We start from the raw sequence: 20,803 nt of genomic DNA, 5'->3' as shown, positions 1-20,803 counted from the left end.
GGTTCACACTAACTCGGTACGTTTTTGGTTTTCATTAATACGGTCATTAAAAGCTTTTACAAGTGCTTAAAGTTGATGTTTCTTGTAGGACACGTATTTTCAATAGAAATTAAAAAATTAAGAAATGCCCTTCGACAAGCTTTAGAACAAAGCTGTATCTATCTTACTACAAAATTTCAAACCTCTCTTTCAAATATTAAACTCTTGATATCTAGAACCGATAAGCATGTATTTACTGTATGGCGCGTGTACCACTGAATCCCCTCAATGTATCGGCATCATTTGAATAGAAAAGAAGGTCTTTTGAGTACTGTTGGCTCGTGCTGAGGCGACTTTTCTAAAAGATGTAACCGAGTGGACTAATTTCAAAGTTCAAAACAAGAAAAAATCACAATATTTTAAACTCTTGCCTAAAGCTGATTATAACGATCAATTTTAATTGCGAATTTAACAATACATTGATTTTATTTTGATACATATTGGTTTCTATTTCGGAATCTTAGAACGTATCCCCTGTGATTCCATACTTATTACCATTCAATATCCACAATTTCTGTATTCGCGGCATATTTATGGAACGTATACCCCGCGAATAAAGAGCTTTTAATGTAAATGTAAGATACTTAAAGATTGCCGGTAAATTGTTTGACCATATGAAAAAGTCAAGGTTTTTCCGACCACCATTCATAAATACGTATGTTGGCTTTGTTATCATGTTTTTTTTTTCTATGATTTCTTACCACTAGGTTTTATTTGGTAAAATGGGAAAGTAAGAACCTTGGCAGATTTTTCAAATACAAAGCCGGTCACGAAACATCAAGTAATAGATTCGCCATAAAAGTATAGTCTGACATTTAACAATGTCATCGAATTTGTTCTTGATTATTTTTTGTTATTACTTGTCCTCGATATGATGTAACATTATTACAAATTGTTTTTGTTTATCTACTTGTTACTGGTCTTAACACACGTTGAAAAATCGCTCAGGTACTTCAAGACATTCAAAGGTACCTGTCCATAATAATATTTCAGATGAGTTATTATTTTTATCAGAAAAAGAAGTTATTGATTCGACTGTTTAGAAATAAATAAACATTGAGTTTTATTTTGTGTATAAGTTTCGTGAGCATTTGCAGTTATCTTCTTCAGGGAAGACCTGATATATTGATATTCTTGAAACTGGTGGGTGAGCCATCTAGCTCAGAGCCGGGCAGACTCGGCCCTTTTGACTCCCAAGGAGCTCCTCATTGCTCCTGCAAGTGCGAGTGAGATGATTCTTTCCTTTTCTTATCCCATCCATTTCGTAGGTGAGCCCCTCTTCCATAGCCGAACCCAATAGTGTTGCGAACGTAGTCCGGCATGCTACCCCTGAGCTACGGGACGATCATTAAAAAATTTTCGTAGGTATTATTTAAGTTGTGAGAGAGGCTTCGCTTATCTACGGGTTGTAGGAGCTCGATATAGAAGTCGAAGGGAGAAGAAAGAGGGAAAGCAATATAGGTTATTACTGCTTACTCTCTTGTACTCATTGAAGTGTATGGAGTGACACAAACTAACCTCAGATAGCGGCTCCTACGAAGTTAAAAGTTTGCCCGGCTCAGATTTAGCTGACCTACACTGTAGAACAGAGTAGTGAGTAAGACTCCTTTGAGTCTCTTCCAGGGATCGCATCGAATTGTGTCTTCCCAAACATTATAAATACTATGGTCTCACATTCAGTCCATGGACTCGATTAACACTTTCGGGAAAATACTTTGTGTCTCATTCCCACCAGCTGATTCTAATAATGTTACTGGTCCAGTACTCCAATTTGTAATTGGTTTAGGATTCGGTAGAACATCGGTACGATTCTAGTATGTACGTCTATTTTGGTCCACGTTTTTCTGCCTTTTCCTTGGATCATCTAGACAAATGCCGGATCTTGGGTTCCTTTACTTATTTTCTCGCTTCATTCGTCTTAACTTAAAAAAAATAATAAAAATGTCAACTTACACTCTGGGAATACTTTAAATGCACTATGCATGTAACTTTGAGTTATAAAAAAGTAAATATCGATTGGAAAACTACTGGCTGGTTCTAATGTACCTAATTTGCATTGTAAATTGAGATTGTTGCGTTGTATTTGTAAGTAAATACTGTTGAACGTATTTTCTTTTGAAGTGTCCATTTAAAATTTTATTATCATTTAAAATTTCGTCGTAGTCATCATGAGAGAAAGTTTTTCATTTAATATCTATTTTACGAGGAAGTAATGGTAAATGGTAATTTTAATATACTTAGTATATCTTCCGCATATGTAATTCAGTCTCTGAGGCAGTTATGGTGTTTATCGTCTAGGCAAATTATTCCTGTGTAGGTAATAAAAATCACTTTTAAGGAAGAAAATATCCAACTTACTACTTCATAGAATAACATCAAAGAGAATTGCCTTAATACACCACAGACATTTTTTTTAAAACGGACAATCTCGTATGTATACTGTCTAGATTCAAACTAAGCGAAACATGTGCCCGTTTTTAAAACAGTTTGTGGTGTATAGGGATTAGTTTCTTTGATATTATTCTGTTTACTTACCACAGTCTTCTTTATTATCCCTTTTTTGGTTTATAAGTTCCAATAATTTTACACAAAAAAATGCAGTAGTAGTGTAGCTAACGGGATACTGCAGCATTTTTGGACATAACCTCAAAATTTTGTCTGCATCTTGCTTCAACAAATTTTAATTTTGAATCTGATTTAAGAATAAATCAAATATTAACTTATCTTCCAAGTTTATGTCTATTGTACTTTTGAATGTTATTTTTACTATTATTTTTCGTTACCCCCTGGAAGGGTTGATCCCTTTTCTGTTTCATTTTACTTTCTTTTCTTTCGTAACAACTTTATAATATGCAAAATGCATTTAGGGACCTTTTAATTTTAATATTTTCTTTTTTTCTATTTCAATTCATTTCGATCGAATATTCTCTTGAAGTATTCTTTGATTGGTAATAAAACGTTCAACCCTGTTTTACACTTCACAAGTAATATCTAAATACACTTTAATCACTTAGATGTAAACTAAACATCAGTTAATTTGAAATTGTTTAATTCAACATGATTTTTGATGATCACTTTTGTTACAGTCTGGATACATAAAAACATCGGAAGGAATATACTACATTCATCCTCTAGAAGATACCTCGCAACCAACAAACTTCAACGATAGTTTTCCTCATAAAATAGAAAAAGTTACTCATGGTTTCAACTTATGGGACTTTGAAAATGGAAATGGTGAGTTACAATTGTCAAAGCACATGTAAGTTTAATATTTTTTTTTGTCTTTAGGTATAGAGTTCGACGAGGATGTCGTTAGTAATAACGAAGGTGAACATAGCAAACGTTCAGAGCATCGTATATCGAAACGAGAAATAGAATATGGATATTTTGATTCTGTAGAAGAATACGAAACTCATACTGAATCAGACATTTACGGGCGTAGAACTACAAGAGATATCCCGAGAATGTTAAACGATGATACATTTAAAACATTCGTTAACCAAGAATATTACGTGGAAGTTATGGTAGTTGCCGATATGACTGTCTATCAGTACCATAAAAATGAAGAGAGATTGAAACATTATATTCTCACATTAATGTCTCACGTATGTTCCCCTGTTATGTTATTCTTCAGTTATTAATGTTTCTCAAATTAACGAATTCCAAAACTAGCACTTTTTGAAGTAAATACTTCTTATGCGACAGTGAATCATGGAAGTATTCACTTCAGCCGGGTACAATAGCACACGCACACAACCGCTTTTTTCAACAGAAATAGAAAAATTTATATTTTTAGGTGGCTCTTCTTTTCAAAGACGCATCAATAGGTAATCCAATCTCCTTATCGGTTGTGAAAATTTGGATTTTGAAAGATATCAGTTTTGCCAGTTCATGGTCATCAGGTACCTTATTTAAATTACTCTTTACCATAAATACGAAATGTAGCTTGTCTTTTTAGAAATGCTCCAAAAATTTTGTGATTGGCAAAATGTTCAAGTTCACGATTACCCTCATGATGTTGCTCTTTTGTTGACAAGGTAGGTATTGCAGTTGATGCAGCTTTGCTGATGTTTACTTATTTATTTACCACTATACGATTATTATGGAAGGGTAAATGAAATCCAATATGTTTTTAGAGGTGCACTTTGTAAACAGCATTCAGATTCATCTTGTAACCTATTAGGGGTAGCCCAAAGAAGTTCGATGTGCTCTTCAAATAGTTGTGCCATTGTTAAGGATAAAGGTCTATCGACCTCGTTTACTATTGCGCATGAACTTGGACACCTTCTTAGGTACACAATGAGCATTACATACAATATTGAGAAAAAAAATTGATAATTCAATAACATTTTAGTATGTCCCACGATGACGGGGAAGATTGTGTAAAATTCAATGATAGTCCAATCAAAGGAATAATGAATAAAATAATGTTAAATGACTCAGAACCGTGGACCTGGTCTTCTTGTTCCAAAAGTTTTCTATCTCACTTTTTAGAGTAAGCTATTAATTATGTACACTTATACTTTCAAATTTTGTTGTTCCATCCTTCTTTCCTATATCTTATACGTGAACGTTTTAATTATTAGATCAGGAAAATCGGATTGCCTTCTGGATCAACCTAGCAAAGATCTTGTCACTGCCAATTTTCAAAACGTATTACCTGGGGAACATTTCGAAGTCGATTTACAATGTCAACTTGAATTTGGAAGAGGGTCTAAAGTTTGCTCTTTTATGGTACGACCCTTTCTGTAAATAATTTTACTCTCTAACAGATAAAAAGGCTGAGGCTTTCACGTCCGACGTTATTTGAAAAGGATTTGAGACTCGGATTTGATGGCGATAATGAAGGATTAACTCTCTTTCTCTCGTAGATACCTTTGCCTTCTTCTGGAACGTGGTGAAGTTTTAACACAACCGCAGCGAAGAATTATAAAGCCATCCAACAAGTTGGATTAACGGCTCAATCCGCGCTTTTACTTGAAAGGGTTAATTCTGGATCAAAGCCATCAAGTCCGAACATCAAACTCTCTTCAAATTTGTCTTTAATAGCTAGAGTTTTGTTTTTCTTTTAATTTAGCCTCCTTGTGGAAGTCTGTGGTGCACAACAGAATTAATGGAACAGGAAGGCTGTAAAACGCAAACAATGCCTTGGGCAGATGGGACATCATGCGGACATAACAGGTATCTATTGTTTTCTCAATCTTTTAAAATTGACTTGTGGACAATAATCTGATACTTTTTTTCATGTTTTATTATAATCTTATTTTCCCACAGTTGGTGTCATCGTGGTAAATGTGTTGCTTTGGACAGAGGACTCCTTAAACCATTAGCAGGCGGATGGGGTCCTTGGCAAGCGTAAGTATCTATAAATCTGACTAAGTATGAATATATGATATATAAGATACAAGACTTCACAACATTTAAAAGGAAATGCATTGAGTATTTAGTTCGCTTTTGTTTCTAGTTGGGAGCCTTGCACGAGAACTTGTGGAGGTGGTGTCAAAATGTCGAGGAGATCTTGTGATTCTCCGCGGCCAGCGAATGGAGGAATGTACTGTATTGGTAGAAGCGTTCGATATGTTTCCTGTAACACAAAACCCTGTGATGCAAGTGCCCCCGATTTTAGGTTTGTGAAAGTAAAATACAATGTTAATTGCTTATATGATTTTACATTCATATATTATTCATCACATACCAATTGTCAGTAGTGGGAAAAAGTAGTAAATTCAAAATGTTCTATGTTAATTATTCAACAAACTCTTTGCTATTATCAACCTCAAAGTTATATTGTCTAGCTCATACCTACCGTCACTTATTTTAGAGAACTTCAATGTGCTGAACATAATAACAAAAATAAGGGCATTCCTGGAGTACCAGCTAATGTAAAATGGATACCAAAATATGGAAAACGTAAGAAATGATGCATAGAATAAGCTTATTTAATTTTTAAGTCAATTAATCTTAACCGAAGTTTATATCTTATTTATTTTCTCAGAGGACGCAGATGATCTCTGCCGCTTGTACTGTAGAATTCAGGGTGATAGTAATGATTACATACTGAATGACAAAGTGATTGATGGAACCAAGTGTGGTCTCACCTCCTTTGGTATATGCGTCAATGGAATTTGTAGACCTGGAGGTTGCGATAATAAACTTGAATCAAAAACAGAACTTGGTATGCATTTATTTTCTTTAATACCATCGACATTAGTTTTCGTTTTCGTAACTTTCATCAGCAATCAAAAAAAAGCCGTGTACTTCTTAGCAACTTCGTTACTATTCATTTAAAATATGTAACTCCACTTTCGTTTGGTTTAGATGCTTGTGGTGTTTGTGGTGGAGATAACAGTACCTGCGAGGAAATTCAGGGATCATTCAACGACAGTGTCTATGGCTACAATAGGGTGGTTAAAATTCCAAAAGGTAGCTTAAACATTCATATATATCAGCGCGGACATCGGAATTCTCATAAAGATGATAATTATTTGGGTAAGTACCTATTCATCAAGTAACTGGCCACCTACAGATATTTACTTCTAACCATATACTTCACGGTATTTGACGAGGCCTTACAAAGTCAGACTGAATCTGTTACTGTTACCCTTAAACACATTTTATGAAAAAGTTAACAAAGGATTGTACATTTGTAATGGGCTTCATTTATCCACAGCACTAGTGGATGGAGAAACAGGTCATTATATATTGAATGGTAATAGGTCTGTTTCACTGTACTTAAAAGATATAATATATGGTGGATTAACCATAAGATACTCTGGGTCAGATTCAGTGGTCGAAGAAATTTCGACACCTCCACGTAGGAAGTTGAAAAAAGACCTCTACGTTGAAGTTCTTTCTGCTGGAAAAGTGTGGCCACCAGATATTACTTACAAATATACAATTAGTAAGCACATCGTACCTAAGTAAGTTGATTTCAGTTTTTATATTGGTGCAAAAGTCATAGGAAATCGATCAAGCATTTCCATTCAACTTATAAATGTTTTGCTTCTGTAAAGGTTTGGCTGGAAACTGTACAAAAAGGTTTGGTCACCGTGTAATTCAATTTGTGGAGGTGTTCAATACATGCAACCAAATTGCATGAATTTGACGTCAGGATTACCTGTTTTGGACGTATACTGTTCCGAGTTTGAAAACCATCACTTAGTTCAATCAAGGGATTGCAATACACACTGCCAATTGGAGTGGAATGTGGTAGCTAGGGGTCAATGCGATGTGCATTGTGGACAAGGGTAGGTTCGCCCTTAATCTCATGTAGAATTAAATAGATGGGCATTGATTCTCCTATTAAATATGCTTACGTATTTCATTTCTCTCTAGTGTTAGAACAGTTTCATACAATTGTATAAAAATTGATACGAATCAACCATATTACACTGAAAACTTCAAAGAAGTTGTTGATGATCAATATTGCAACGTTCTTCCAAAACCAGCAAAACTAGAAACTTGCCAGGGTCCTTGTAACAAACCACGATGGGAATATGGAGAATGGTCACAGGTATGGTCACAATCAGTCAATAATATGTTCTCTTTTTGTATTCAACTAAGAGTATATATGTTTGACATCAATTAGATATTTAAAAGAATGAAGTTCAATATAAAAAATAAAAATTCAAACAATAAAAATTTGAGTGTTTTGGTATAGTAGCAAGTTCTTCAAGGCAATTGAACAACTTATTATTTCAGTGTTCAAAAACATGTGGAGTTGGAACGAGAACGAGAAGTGCACATTGTATTGACAATCAGCGACAGGCGGTTGACAATTCCTACTGTAGTTATACAGAAAAGCACGTTTCCGAATTTTGCAATACCGACAACTGTCCATATTGGACTGAAGGAGGTTGGTCATCGGTGAGTCCTCTCTATTTACATGCATTTACTGAGTGTAACCACAATACTAGAATACTTGATCCAAATTGTTGTAAAACTGTACCACATTAATAATTTTGGATGCACCAATCATTAAAAAATTTTTCTTTCGTCCAACATCCATAAATAGATTAAATTTATTTCTGCCCTTGAAATGTCACATTTGTTAATCGCTTACCCTCTTTCAACTCTCAGTGTTCAGCCACGTGCGACAAGGGTTACAAAACGCGAGAATATTACTGCAATGTGGGCGGTCGTGTGATTGCTCCAGAAGCTTGCGATTTATCCTCGCGACCTAACGTGACAGTTGCGTGTGAAGAACGAGCATGCGCACGATGGACAACAGGCAAATGGGGCGGCTGCAGTGTTACCTGCGATCAAGGTGTCCAAACGCGGAAGGTGTATTGCTGGATGTGGGGAAAGGTGGCCAGTGAGAAAAATTGTAAAGGTTATTTAAAGCCGAATGGAACACGTGTATGTGTCAAAGATCCATGTCCTGAAATCGGCAGTTTTGTTGATACCATTAACAGTAATGCAGGAAGAAGAAGTACCGTGAACAAGATCCATTCCTACCACGCTTCCAATAATATTGGGGAGTACAGGTGGATCTCAGGAGCTTGGACACAGGTAAATCCCAAACACACTTAGATTCATGGGATTATGGCTTTAAGTATATCCGTTAACTTAGTTATTCGATGCTTGCAGTGTTCAAAAACATGTGGAGGGGGTTACATGGCCAGAGCTGTAGTTTGTAGGGATGGAAGGGGTGATGAATTTGAATCTATGTGCGATCGGAATGAGAAACCTAAGGATGAAGTGCCCTGCAATATGGGACCTTGTCCAGTAAAAGTGCAGCATAGAGGTAAATTATAAATAATGATCATGAAATTAATTAGTCGCAATATCATTCCGGTGGTTTTCTTTACTATTGCAGATAAACCTTTGAAGAATGAAGACAAATGTAATCCAAAGACAAATCCAGGAGGCTGCGACAACAATAATTATGAATGGAAGGTTGGAAAATGGGATCGAGTAAGTAATTTTTTTAATGTTTTTAAACTTGGTACCTACCTACCTACTTAAAAAGAGTAATTGAAAATTGGTGCAAAGTTGGTTATTTTCAGCTGCAAATTTAGTTTTGCGTTCGTCCATACAGTTCTCATTTTCACTTCGTAATCACTTTTAGTATCACTTAATCTTCTAGTTTAATGGACATTGATCAATCGGGGATCCTTGTAGCGTTTTAGTACTTCAATTAGTTTTTTTCTTTGTACAGTGTTCAGAAACCTGCGGGAAAGGAAGACGTAGAAGAACTGTTTCGTGCATAGCACTTCAACAGAATGTTGAAGTTGTCGATTCATTCTGTGGTCATACGAAAAAACCAAAAACGATTCAAAATTGCGAGCGTTACAATTGCGAATATGCGTGGATAGAAGGACCATGGTCGGAGGTATTTTCTAATAATTTCTTATATTGTAATTGAATTAAACAAAACCTTTTATCAGCTTTAATCGCTGAAACTTGTTATAACGTTTGCTTGTTTTTCTTTAATGCAGTGTTCAGAGATGTGCGGCGATGGAATAAAGACGAGAACGGTGACATGCCATAGAATATCTTCGAGTAGTAATGGATTCGTCATCGACAGTCCAGTTCATCCTTTAAGTTGTTATGGAAGTCAGAAACCAATTACAAAGCGCATGTGTAAAGATCGCAATTGTAACGACAATTATTTCTGGACAGCCGATCCATGGGGAGACGTAAGTATACATACTTATATCAAGGAGAAGACGTGAATGCTCTAAAAATGAATAGTGGAGTCGATGTTTATCGCAAAAAATTCACTTCAAGAAAAACTCTCAACTAAATTTTCTGTTTCAGTGTATGCCTTTTAAGGGTAGAAAAGGACGAAAAATTCGAAATCTTCATTGTAAAAGCAGAGATGGAAGGAAAGTTGGAAAAACATTATGTCCCCGCAATTTGAAACCACGTAGAAAACAGAAATGCCGTAAGTAAACTGATAATCAATTTTCTATTAAAAACACAATTTTTCTAAAATATTGAAAGTAACAAAATAATTAAGTATATCATACTTCAAAAGTAAAAGCTAAATGGTATTTCTATATATTAAAAAAGTTATGAATCAATTAACTAACTAAAGTACTAAGGCTTTTTGATGTTTTTTCGGCTAACTTATTGATATCATTTAGCTTAATTCACCTATATTTAATCTAATTGAGGCATTTTCTTGACCAGAATGATGTTTTCTGTATCATTTTACAAGTTGAAGTAAAGAAAGAGACTTCAATGTATAGTTATTCAAAAACGTTATGAAACATTGGTAATATAGAAATAGTTTCATAGTAATTATTATTTCTTTTATATGAAGTTGTGTTATGCAAACCATTTGCAATTATTTCTATCGATTACCTACTTTATAAGTACAATATTAGAGATTTTATCAAAACAAACACTACTGACATTGTTGTTTGTTTATAATAATAATAATATGTTGAAACAGTTCTTCATAAGTCGTGTATTGACATCAAATATGGCGAAGGTACCAAAAAAGATGGCGAGTATAAAATATGGATCAATAAAAAACAGATATCGATTTACTGTCACCGAATGGACACTGCTGAACCTCAAGAATTTATTACTTTGAAAAACGAGAATAACTATGCAGAATATTTTAACAAAAGGTAAATCTCATTTTTAGTCTTCGCATATCATTACTGCGGATAGGTAAGATAGGTACCTTTAAATAAAGCGCAAAGTTTTGATGCCAAGAAGTCAAGAAAATAAAAAAAACCTTCAAAAGTTACATAAAGATCATGAAAGACATAATCAAACCTTTTAAATCATCACAAAATCATAAATATTTGATAAGTACCTACTGTTTCACTTAATATTTTTATTTAAGATTGGTAGACATCGAAACTTGTCAAAGTAGAGAGAACTGTGACTGTACTTCCATAGGACCCGACAGATACGGCTTGACAAGCTTCCAAAAAGTTCGAATCAACATAACGACTATGCTGATCATACGTAAGTATAATAATATTGGATGGCCAATTATCTAACGATTAATATTTATTATGGTAATCTTAACTTTTCAAATTCAAAAATGTGCTTAGTAATCGCTTAAAGCATCTGATTCTTCATAATTTACCATTTCTTTTTACAGCTAACGACTTTAGCTTCTCTTATCAATTGGAGGGGCGACAAATAGATTACGGAAGTGCTGGTGATTGTTACAGTATGAGTAGGACATGTCCCCAAGGTCGCTTCTCAATAGATTTGAGAGACACTTCCTTCAGACTTTCCAAGAGCATACGATGGGTATCGAAAGGCCAATATGCCAGCATGGAAATAGATAAAAGCGTAAGTTTTCATAATTTTAGCATCACCTTGGTAATTGAGGTTTAACTTTGCATTGTGTGATAAAAGTGTGAAACAAATGAAAAGTAATAATGAACGATCTTTTTCTAATTTATAATATGACGGAAACTTTTTTTGACATTCAAATTCACAATTGCATCAATTCCTTACGTCCCTATGTAGTCGATATATGTATTGTGCCGATATTACTCTGAAATGCTAACTATCATTCTATTCGCACAAGAACAATTTAAAATTAAACAATTTTCCAGATCTAGGGATGGTAAATTGGTAGTTTTTAAGGATATTTCTTTTTTTCAGGACTACATCGCAGTGGGCCAATGTGGAGGCTATTGCGGTCAGTGTGTGCCGGATCCCTCTGTGGGATTGCTTTTAGAAGTAACTTAGAAGTATTTATGATGATTATTATTATTATNATAATAGTCATTTTTATTCCCCTATAAATATTTTTACTACAGTAAATCAAACAAATCATGACAATATCCAAGACTGCCAGTGCATTTTAACCATATATACACATTTACACTTTAAATATTCGTTAAAAAAAGAAAATGATCTTTTTTACTGCCAGATATTAGCTGCCCCCTTTTTATTATTACATAATATGTAAAATTTACCTTACAGTATTTTTTTTATTAAATAAATAAATCGACGACGGTTTTAATAATGATGACGATCATTATTATTATTAGATAATATTAATTATTACGTAAACCTTTTGGGTGCAAATTAGTTTCGTGTGTTGTACTTCGTGTTGGCTTTTCAGAGGTCGAATAAGTCTGCTAAAAACGTACAAATAGTAGCTTGTAAAAATATAGCGTTTTGTAAATAATAATAATAATAATAGATAAATGGATACATAAGTACGCATGTTTGTATTCATAACTGACCGTTTAGTTTCAATACTTTTTTATTTTTCACTTAACACCGTAATAAACTGATAAGAAGACAAAATGCAAATCTGACAGTGGTCATCATTGACGTGTAACATCTAACATCGGTATCGAGCAAACTGGTAATTTCAGAACATAGGGCGCCTAGAAATATATCGTGTTTTTCAAAACCAAGGTCACAGATCAATTGATTATCGATTATCAGCCGTGTTTCTTTCTCTCTTTTTCTCCGCCTCTTCAAGCGCCAATTGCAGGCTGCCTAGCAACATATCGTGCTCTTCAAAACCAAGGTCATCAATCGATTGGTTGTCAGCTGTGGTTTTCTTATCTCTTTTTCTCTCCACCTCTTCTAGCGCCAACTACAGGCAGCGTAGCAATATATCGTGTTCTTCAAAACCAAGGTCACCGATCCATTGGTTGACAGCTGTGTTCTCTTTCTTTCTTTTTTTTTTCTGCCCCCTCAAGCGCCAATTGCAGGAAGCCTAGCAATATATCGTGTTATTCAAAATCAAGGTCACGGATCGATTTGTTTTCTTTCTCTTTTTTTTGTCTCCACCTCTTCAAGCGCCAACTGCAGACATTATCGATTGAATAGCACGCGCTTCTTTTGCTCCCTACTTCCGGTTACGCGTTTTAGTTGCATTCACGAAATGGCTCCCATGGACCCACAGATGTACTACCGAGCGGCAAGATGCTACTCATCAAAACACAAGCAAAATACAAATGTTTCACATATAAAATCGGTACTTTTTCTATTTTAGTAGGTAATGTCTAAATATGAGTTGTACCCATGTGTTAATATTTTAAAAATTGGGATGTGCCTATTGATACATACAGTACGTGTATACAATTCGCTATTTATACATGCAACATGTATGCGCAATACTTAGTATCATAAGGTTTATAGTAGGAGAAGACAACACTCTATTATATATTCTAAAAATACCTTCATTTAAAGTATCTTCATACTATCACCACGTATTTGGCTTGTGTATACTCTCGAAATACACAGTATAAAGGTGTTCTATACAGTAGACTTCCTAGACACACACATACTTCATCCTCCTGATGACACTTCACCACCTTATTACCGAATTCCCCGCTGAAGAAGGCCTGTCTTTGTGAAGTCACAATACAGATTTAGCGCTTATTGGAATGATTTACGATCTCCTGCAAACTACGCCGACATTTTAGATCAAATCAAAGAAGTGACCCCACTGTATAGAATATCATTATACCGATGTGCTTTAGAGGCTGTCCGTGACCATTTTAAAAATAAACTTAAGAATAAAATGACAGATGGTAACATGCTAAAAAACTGACGCCCAATAATAGTTATTTATTATTTATTGTAGGATTATTTTATATTTATTTGAACTCGTCAGGTTGTTTATTTTTAAATTAATTATGAACCCTTTGTTAAGAATTAAAAGATATGTTGTTTTGTACGTAACTTTATAAATTATTTTTATTACAGCTGAAATTTTTTATATTATTATTTGATGTTGTATAGCTTGACGTGTAAAATATGTTTAACCAATCGACTATTTAATAATTATTTATCGATAAAAGCAACCTCTTGCATATACTCGAGTCACATAAACATTTTTATTAAATTGTAATTTTGTCTTTCTACCTATATTTATTAACGCTGCCATATTTTTATTGTAATAGTATAGTATTACTTTAGGTACATATATTTTTTTTTTCAAACGCCTTTATCTATTTTAACTTTTAAAAAATCAATTTTTCATTTGTATTATTTTTTTTGCTGCATGTATTATTGTGTACACTGCCACAGTTACCTTCTGTAATAAAAATATACATATCTGAATGTAGTTTTGTATCAATAAATGAAACACATTATGGAGCTTTTAATATTAATGTGAAACTAATTCAATTAAAGTATTTTGTATATTATTTTTATGTCATATACAGGGTGTGACGGAAATGAGTGAGGAGCTTTAGAGGATATCAATTAGGGGAGACCGGGGATAGTTGACTATAGGGGTAGGTAGACTAACTACCGAAAACTTTTCGACAATGTATGAACTAGATATGTCATCTGATCATAACCAAGCATTACATTTCGCGTCCCGCTCAGTTGTCTGAAGCGTCACATCGCGGTCGTGCGTTGTTTTCGAACACTGACATGTTTTTCATATTTCAATTACATAAGTAATATTTTGATATATTGTATTTTTTGATCTGATGCCTACTCGTTTTATGTAAATCATTTTTCTATTAGTCCTAGCATTTAATGGGGGCACATTTATCATATTTCATATCTTATTTTTCAAGTCAACGGCAGTGTTTAGGCTAGCCATGCGATCAAAATTAAAAATGGCGTCTGGGGTTGGTTGAATAATTATTATTATATTGGTTCAATAATTATTCAACCAACCCCAATGAAATATGTAGTTGAAAACAACACATAAATTAACTTTTTATTGGACTTTTAAATCGTTGCGTGGCCAAATTAAAAGAAAAATTAGAACAGAATCCGAAATTGACGAGAGCAGAATTAACCCTGGACACAGTGGAATATATAAAAAATTGACAAATTTTTACTAATCTAGAAGAGGAAACTTTAGCCAGTTTATTTTTTAACAAAAGGTTCAATTATATTAAAAAAATGTTTAATTATTTGCTCCTTCTCATGATTTGACTCTTACTGGTACATGATTCAACTTAGCCCGGGCATATGGTCTACCTACCCCAGGCCAGGGGTAGATTGACTAAGATTTAATATTTTGTAAAATGCATTAAATCATCACTATTATACTAAACTAAGAACTAAATATTACATATTTTTATTAGGTTAATAGATTTTCTATCAATTAACATGCTTTTCTTGTCTATATTCATTAAAACACAAAAAATATGAACTATTCAGTAAAAAACTAGTCAACCATCCCCGGTCTCCCCCAAATGCAATACGGAATCGCATGGTGAGTATTAGCAGCGTAATTAAGGGCAAAAAAAAAACAATCCGAAGCCGATCCTGGGCGTAATTTGACAACGTGGTTGCGTTACACCTAACTCTTTGAGTACAAATTACAATAAGCACTGAGCAGTTGCATATTAGATGGACAAAAACAACTTGTCGTTTAGTACTTGATGAAGTTATTGGTTCTAGGAATACCAGTTATAATACACACATACGTACATACACTACAAAAATTGTTCGTAATTAGAACCGCGTGATAGAAGACAGGCTTCGACGTCTAGCAAAATTATTTCCCAAATTCTCGCAAAATCGTTAGGCATTTGACATATATCATTTGTAACGATCACAGGGTTCTGCATATCATTAGTATTACGCACTACCGTTTGATACACGTGCTGTTCAATAGAATCCCGTACAATAAAGAAGTCCAGCGGAATTAGATCCAGACTACTAAGTATTCACGACATTTGGATTTGGAACACATCATGTAATGCGCCGTTTTGAGACGCTTAATTTCTTTTATTTAATTGATAAAATGTGTTAACGTAAAATCGCGGGGTTTTCAGGAAAATTATTATATTGAACCGGGGTGGCGGAGTATTGGGTAAGAAATAAATAACATGTCAAAATAGAATATCACCAAATTTATTTTTGTTACAAACGTCTCAAAAAACTCAAAACGAAAATTAAAATGGAAAATGTAAATTAATCAATTAAATGAAATAACAGCAAAACGGATCAGATCTGACATCTACTATTTCTCTATAAGTATTAAGTAACACCACAGAAGAGCGTTGTATGTGTACCTTTACAATTAGTTGGACTTTCTTGTTATTAACGGGAGATCCGTCAACACATCTTCAACAAATGGCAGCCACTCACCTTTTCCCGATTGCCCGATTCCCTTCGTCGTGACCACCTCGATCGACACATGGACTGCGCCGCCCTACGTTAAACAGACGTATCACTTGTGGCAAAATGGGTTGCCTGCGCTCCGTACCTTTCCTTAAATAACAAATTTACAATAGGTATCTAAAGGAGATCACTAGTAGAATTAATGATCATGATAATTCAAAATTCCATCTCTGACGAAGTAACATTCGTCTGTAAACATTCTTATTAATTTCTCCAGCACTTTTTTGCCAAAAATACTGACACTAGTCATCTCGCGGTTAAAAATCTGTATGCCGTAAAGCTTGCGCCCAATGCAAATGATAGGGATACTGTAACTGTTCCACATTCTTGCATGAGAGTAGTAATGTTTCACGTTTACTATTTTGGTGGTATATATCTGTCTGTTTCCAGGTTTCCATCCTCCTCTCTTCCTTCCTGAATGACTCCCCAATGTATTAGTAATTTCTGATACCAAGCAACAACAAACCAGCCAGTCCAATCCGGAAAAGCGAAAGATGACGTCGCTAAGAGTAATAACAATAACTGTTGTACAGTGATACACTAACCTGTTGTCAAGGAATGAAACTTAGTGCTAACTGAATACGGCGTTACGTTTTCGTATTTCTCACTAAGGCTGAAGTAGCATTTGCCTGTACCTTTAAGTACATACCATGGTACTCGAAAACGGTGAATTTCGTACGTACAAATATTTACTTCCTTGTTTTATAGTGGTTTGTTACCTCCTGCAAGCTCCTCAAGCAATTGCACCCTGTATTTATTCTCTGTAGGTACCTTGTAGACCACCAAACCACGAGATTTAAAGTCTAAATGCAGGTTTAGTATTTGAAAGAATACCTACCACTGTTTGACTTAAGTTTGCTAAAAATTGTTTCTTAAAGCAAAATATTGTGCTGGTGCGTATTTTTTTTTTTTCGGTGGTTTCCAATAATCATTTAGGCAGATGCAGGAGGGAAGTAATATTCCCAAAAAATCTTTCACTACTCTTTTGTGTCTTCATATTACCTGAATCATCTGTTTCTCTCTAACTACCACCCAAATGTTCTCACTACTCCTAAAAGGATGCTGAAGATGGTCTTCCGTCCTACCGTCCGAGGTCGTACTTAAATGTAGGTAAGAGTGGGTATCCTCACTCTCCAGAATTAGTAGCTAGTGGNTAGTTTAAACCAACAAAATGAATCACACACATTCAAAGAAATTAAAATATTTATCATCATCATATAGCGTAGAACCTTATCTTTTTTATCGTAGCAGATAATACAATTTCAATGTAACTACTATACTGGTATCGGTGGTTCACATACATGCAGTGAGTGCGAGACAACAAAATTATATTAATTCGTTATAAATGTTCATCAATAATCGTAAACTTTGGTAAAAAAAACACGTTTAAAATCGCAGGTATACAGTGCATTATACGTAGCCTCATCAAAATCAATATTAATCATAATTAGGTGCTAAAAAGTTGATCAAACAAACTTGAGCAGGTGGAACCGAAGTGTAAATCAATAAAGTAAGTGATAGCCTTGTTTTTATATGCTTTATTTTCGGTTTAATCGTGAATAAGACCGTGCTATTTTTTTTTTGTTATTTTATGTAGCAAATAATTTGAAAATAGTTTTGTTGGTACCTAACGAAATTGGTTGAAAAAGTGCCATTTTGGGATTTCATTTTGGGCAACATTTCACAACGGAGTAAGTAACTACAATTTTCCTCTAAACTTCGCACATTATTAATCCCAAGTAATATTTATCGTTGCAATTTTACCGTCTCATAGTACAAATTAAGATTCTAATCTTGATACCAATGTCTAGAATCCAGTCAACAGTCTGGTAGGGGGTACTCCCTCTACCAGGATGCCCAACATAAATGAGACTATAACAACACACCTAATAAGTAAAATCCTGTAATCTAGAATGCTTAGATAGTTGTTGTTTTCAAATAGTCGTATGTTCTATATGTTGTTTGTCCTTGTTTTTTTCTTGGATAACCAGAGAACATCCCCCGACATTGTTGCACCCTATAGAAATAATCTAAAACCAAGCTGTTAACACTGAGCTATGACTAAATTGAGATAAATAATTATGCGTCAATCACAAAATAACACCTCTACGATTAAAACGAGACTATGGCTATAGAAATAATGAAAACAAAAAGATTAATCACAACACTTTTAGTGAACGCTGACATGTGTAAAAACGCGTGTTCGCGTTAATTAAAAGTGTTGTAGTAAGTCTTTCCTGATTGAATTTTTGTGGTATACTGGTATGGTCCACGATTGTATGACAAAACTACAATCATTCCCTAGATAGCAACAGTATAAAATTGTTTCATAGACATAATAAAGGCAAGCTACTTAATTTCTCAAAAACTACAGAAAAAAACTAATCAATCATAAACATGATGCGTTAAACTGAATTGGAAACATTGTTTGAAAAGATTTATTATTAAAGTAGCAACAATACAATTGTTTAATATTGACTTCATCAGGTGATGATTAAAATATCCATCGCTTGGTGAAGTCGATGTTTGGTGTAAGAATTATAAGGTTCCTGCTCTAGTGAAGCTTTTGAAACAAGAGTTTCTCATTGACCAGGTACTAGTACACATTGTTAAAATTATTTCTCCTTTTCCTTCAAAATCAGTTATTTGAACAGAACTATTAACGTCTCTTCAATCAATGCAAGTTGACCCAAAGCTGGTTCATTATTATATAGTAGAAGGTATTATAGTCAAGTTTGATCCAGGTCTGGGACAGAGAGAGCTACCCATTCTTGGAAGGTCAATTGTATTCCTAATGATTTGATCCAACCTTGGATGAACTCCATTCAGCCAATGTTGGGCAACCCAATGTTGGGTCAAAGTTCACCATATCGTCAACTCTGGCAGTTCCTACATGGGATGGCAAGCTTTTCGAAAATTTTACAATTCCAATGATAAGACAATATGTGGACCTCCAGTGTATACTATAGAAATGAAAAAATGAATATGAAGAACTTAACAAATTATAGGAAAAGATTACATTCTTGAAAACAAAACGATATATTCAGTCCTTAGTTGAAAGGTATTTTGAAATACTTTTAAAAATAAAAAAGAAGAGTAAAGGTCTAGACGATCCCCCCTTCGGGGGTGGGGGAATCGAAAGAGGAGGTCTCCCCCANCTACTCCTAAAAGGATGCTGAAGATGGTCTTCCGTCCTACCGTCCGAGGTCGTACTTAAATGTAGGTAAGAGTGGGTATCCTCACTCTCCAGAATTAGTAGCTAGTGAGAATGAAACACGTAGAATTTACCAATAAACTGAATATCTAATAATCGTCCTGAAGATGTCTCAATAAGGAATAGTATGGGCTTTTTCAGTGAATTGTGAACTAGTTCTGGACCTTTTGCTTATCTTCATAGAAAACACTTATTATTCCGAATTTCGGAACCTTTTTCGACCTCACGCACTCCTAAGAAAAGGTAGATAGGTGGAACTAGTATATAGTTTTGCGATCCATGGTGTTAAAAAGGGCCCACAAAACCATGTAGGAAAGTACGATTGGTTTCGGTGTTGGCCAAAGTTGGCTTGCCAGTCATGAGCTCTGGGAAAAGGTTGAATTACAACTCTGGGCCAGATATGGTTGAACTACCGAATGATAACTTCGGACCTGGCTTGACATACAAGCTTGGGCCAACGATGAATCTCAAAGATGTGCCAGAGTTGACCTAGTGACAACCAACTTTCTGCCAAAGTTAAAATCAATAAAATTTGTAAATAATATACTTGTATAAACAATTATGTATTTTAAATAATCAAGACTTATTTTATGTTGGAATTAAGAGAATAATTGTTTATTATGAATTATAAGAAGATGAATACAATTAATTCCATAAATATTTATAGTAATTCATCTTTATTTCTTTGGTAACCGCTTACATCGTCCACCACCACGATCTGGAGCTCCAGAGAAATTAACAGATTGTTTTGACTTAAACGGTGCTGTTGGTAAATTGCGGGTAGCAAAATGGCACCGAACACTTATTTGTTTTCGTAGCTCAATAAAAATTCGGACGCAACAGTAAAAAACTATATTTACAATCTTAACACTAAATAAATACAAAACTGTACAAGATTACTAAATGAAAATTAGAAGTTGCTTGAATAAAATAAAATGTTAATGATAACTGCTGGAATGTGAAATGTGAATGCGAATGTGAATGCTGATTGCTGAATATTGAGTAATGAATAATGAATGTTGAATGATAATGAATGAATGTTGAATGCCTGTTTTTGGATGAACATGCATATTTATATGCGGATGAGAATAGTGCACACTATAGCAAAGAGGGTGCAAATCTCCATGACAACAGGGTCATTACTCTAATTCAGGTAAATGTGCAACTACCTTTTGGCAAAACCCAATTACCTGAACGATAGTGATACATACAACTTTTGGTAAATATACTGCTAGAAAGTTTAAATATAAATACACTATTACTTACGTTCTACGAAAAGGAATTTGATGAAATTAAATTATAGAAATAAAAAAGTTTAAAATAACTATAACCTACTAAAAAATATACACAAGTCTTAACAGCCTCCTTTCGGGAATCGTGGGAATGGGTGGGTGGTGAGTGAAAGATTATCTGTGGAATATTACTGCCTCAGCATTTGCCTAAGTGATCCAAGGAAACCACAGAAAAACTTGGACCAAGGCAGACGGACCCGGAATCGAACCGGCGTCC

At 34.5% G+C, this 20,803-nt stretch overlaps 1 protein-coding gene across 1 annotated transcript; it reads left to right on the top strand.

Moving 5' to 3' along the window:
- The first annotated feature begins 3,130 nt into the window (after positions 1–3,130).
- Positions 3,131–14,040, top strand: LOC108733918 (A disintegrin and metalloproteinase with thrombospondin motifs 9-like). The gene is made up of 27 exons (XM_018465278.2): positions 3,131–3,273; positions 3,328–3,644; positions 3,836–3,941; positions 3,998–4,076; positions 4,176–4,331; positions 4,394–4,534; positions 4,626–4,773; positions 5,117–5,220; positions 5,314–5,394; positions 5,504–5,665; positions 5,861–5,949; positions 6,035–6,214; positions 6,358–6,528; positions 6,710–6,959; positions 7,053–7,286; positions 7,375–7,552; positions 7,741–7,905; positions 8,119–8,550; positions 8,629–8,785; positions 8,858–8,955; positions 9,200–9,373; positions 9,480–9,680; positions 9,802–9,928; positions 10,442–10,622; positions 10,844–10,968; positions 11,108–11,304; positions 11,623–14,040. The coding sequence occupies exons 2-27, from the start codon at positions 3,504–3,506 to the stop codon at positions 11,707–11,709; spliced, it is 4,164 nt and encodes a 1,387-aa protein (XP_018320780.1). The 5' UTR covers positions 3,131–3,273; positions 3,328–3,503; the 3' UTR covers positions 11,710–14,040.
- Positions 14,041–20,803: the final 6,763 nt, after the last annotated feature.

The sequence above is a fragment of the Agrilus planipennis genome, unplaced genomic scaffold, assembly GCF_000699045.2.
Source record: "Agrilus planipennis isolate EAB-ADULT unplaced genomic scaffold, Apla_2.0 scaffold11, whole genome shotgun sequence".
Lineage (NCBI taxonomy): Eukaryota > Metazoa > Arthropoda > Insecta > Coleoptera > Buprestidae > Agrilus > Agrilus planipennis.
Note: the sequence above shows the minus strand (reverse complement) of the source record. Positions and strands in the feature narration are given on the sequence as shown.

Bases quoted from the DNA above. Each gene is read 5' to 3' on its own strand.
- LOC108733918 (XM_018465278.2), top strand. From the start codon at position 3,504: ATGTTAAACGATGATACATTTAAAACATTCGTTAACCAAGAATATTAC. The intron at 4,535-4,625 runs GTAAGCTATTAA...TTTAATTATTAG, and splicing joins TTTCTATCTCACTTTTTAGA to ATCAGGAAAATCGGATTGCC. The intron at 6,529-6,709 runs GTAAGTACCTAT...ATTTATCCACAG, and splicing joins TAAAGATGATAATTATTTGG to CACTAGTGGATGGAGAAACA.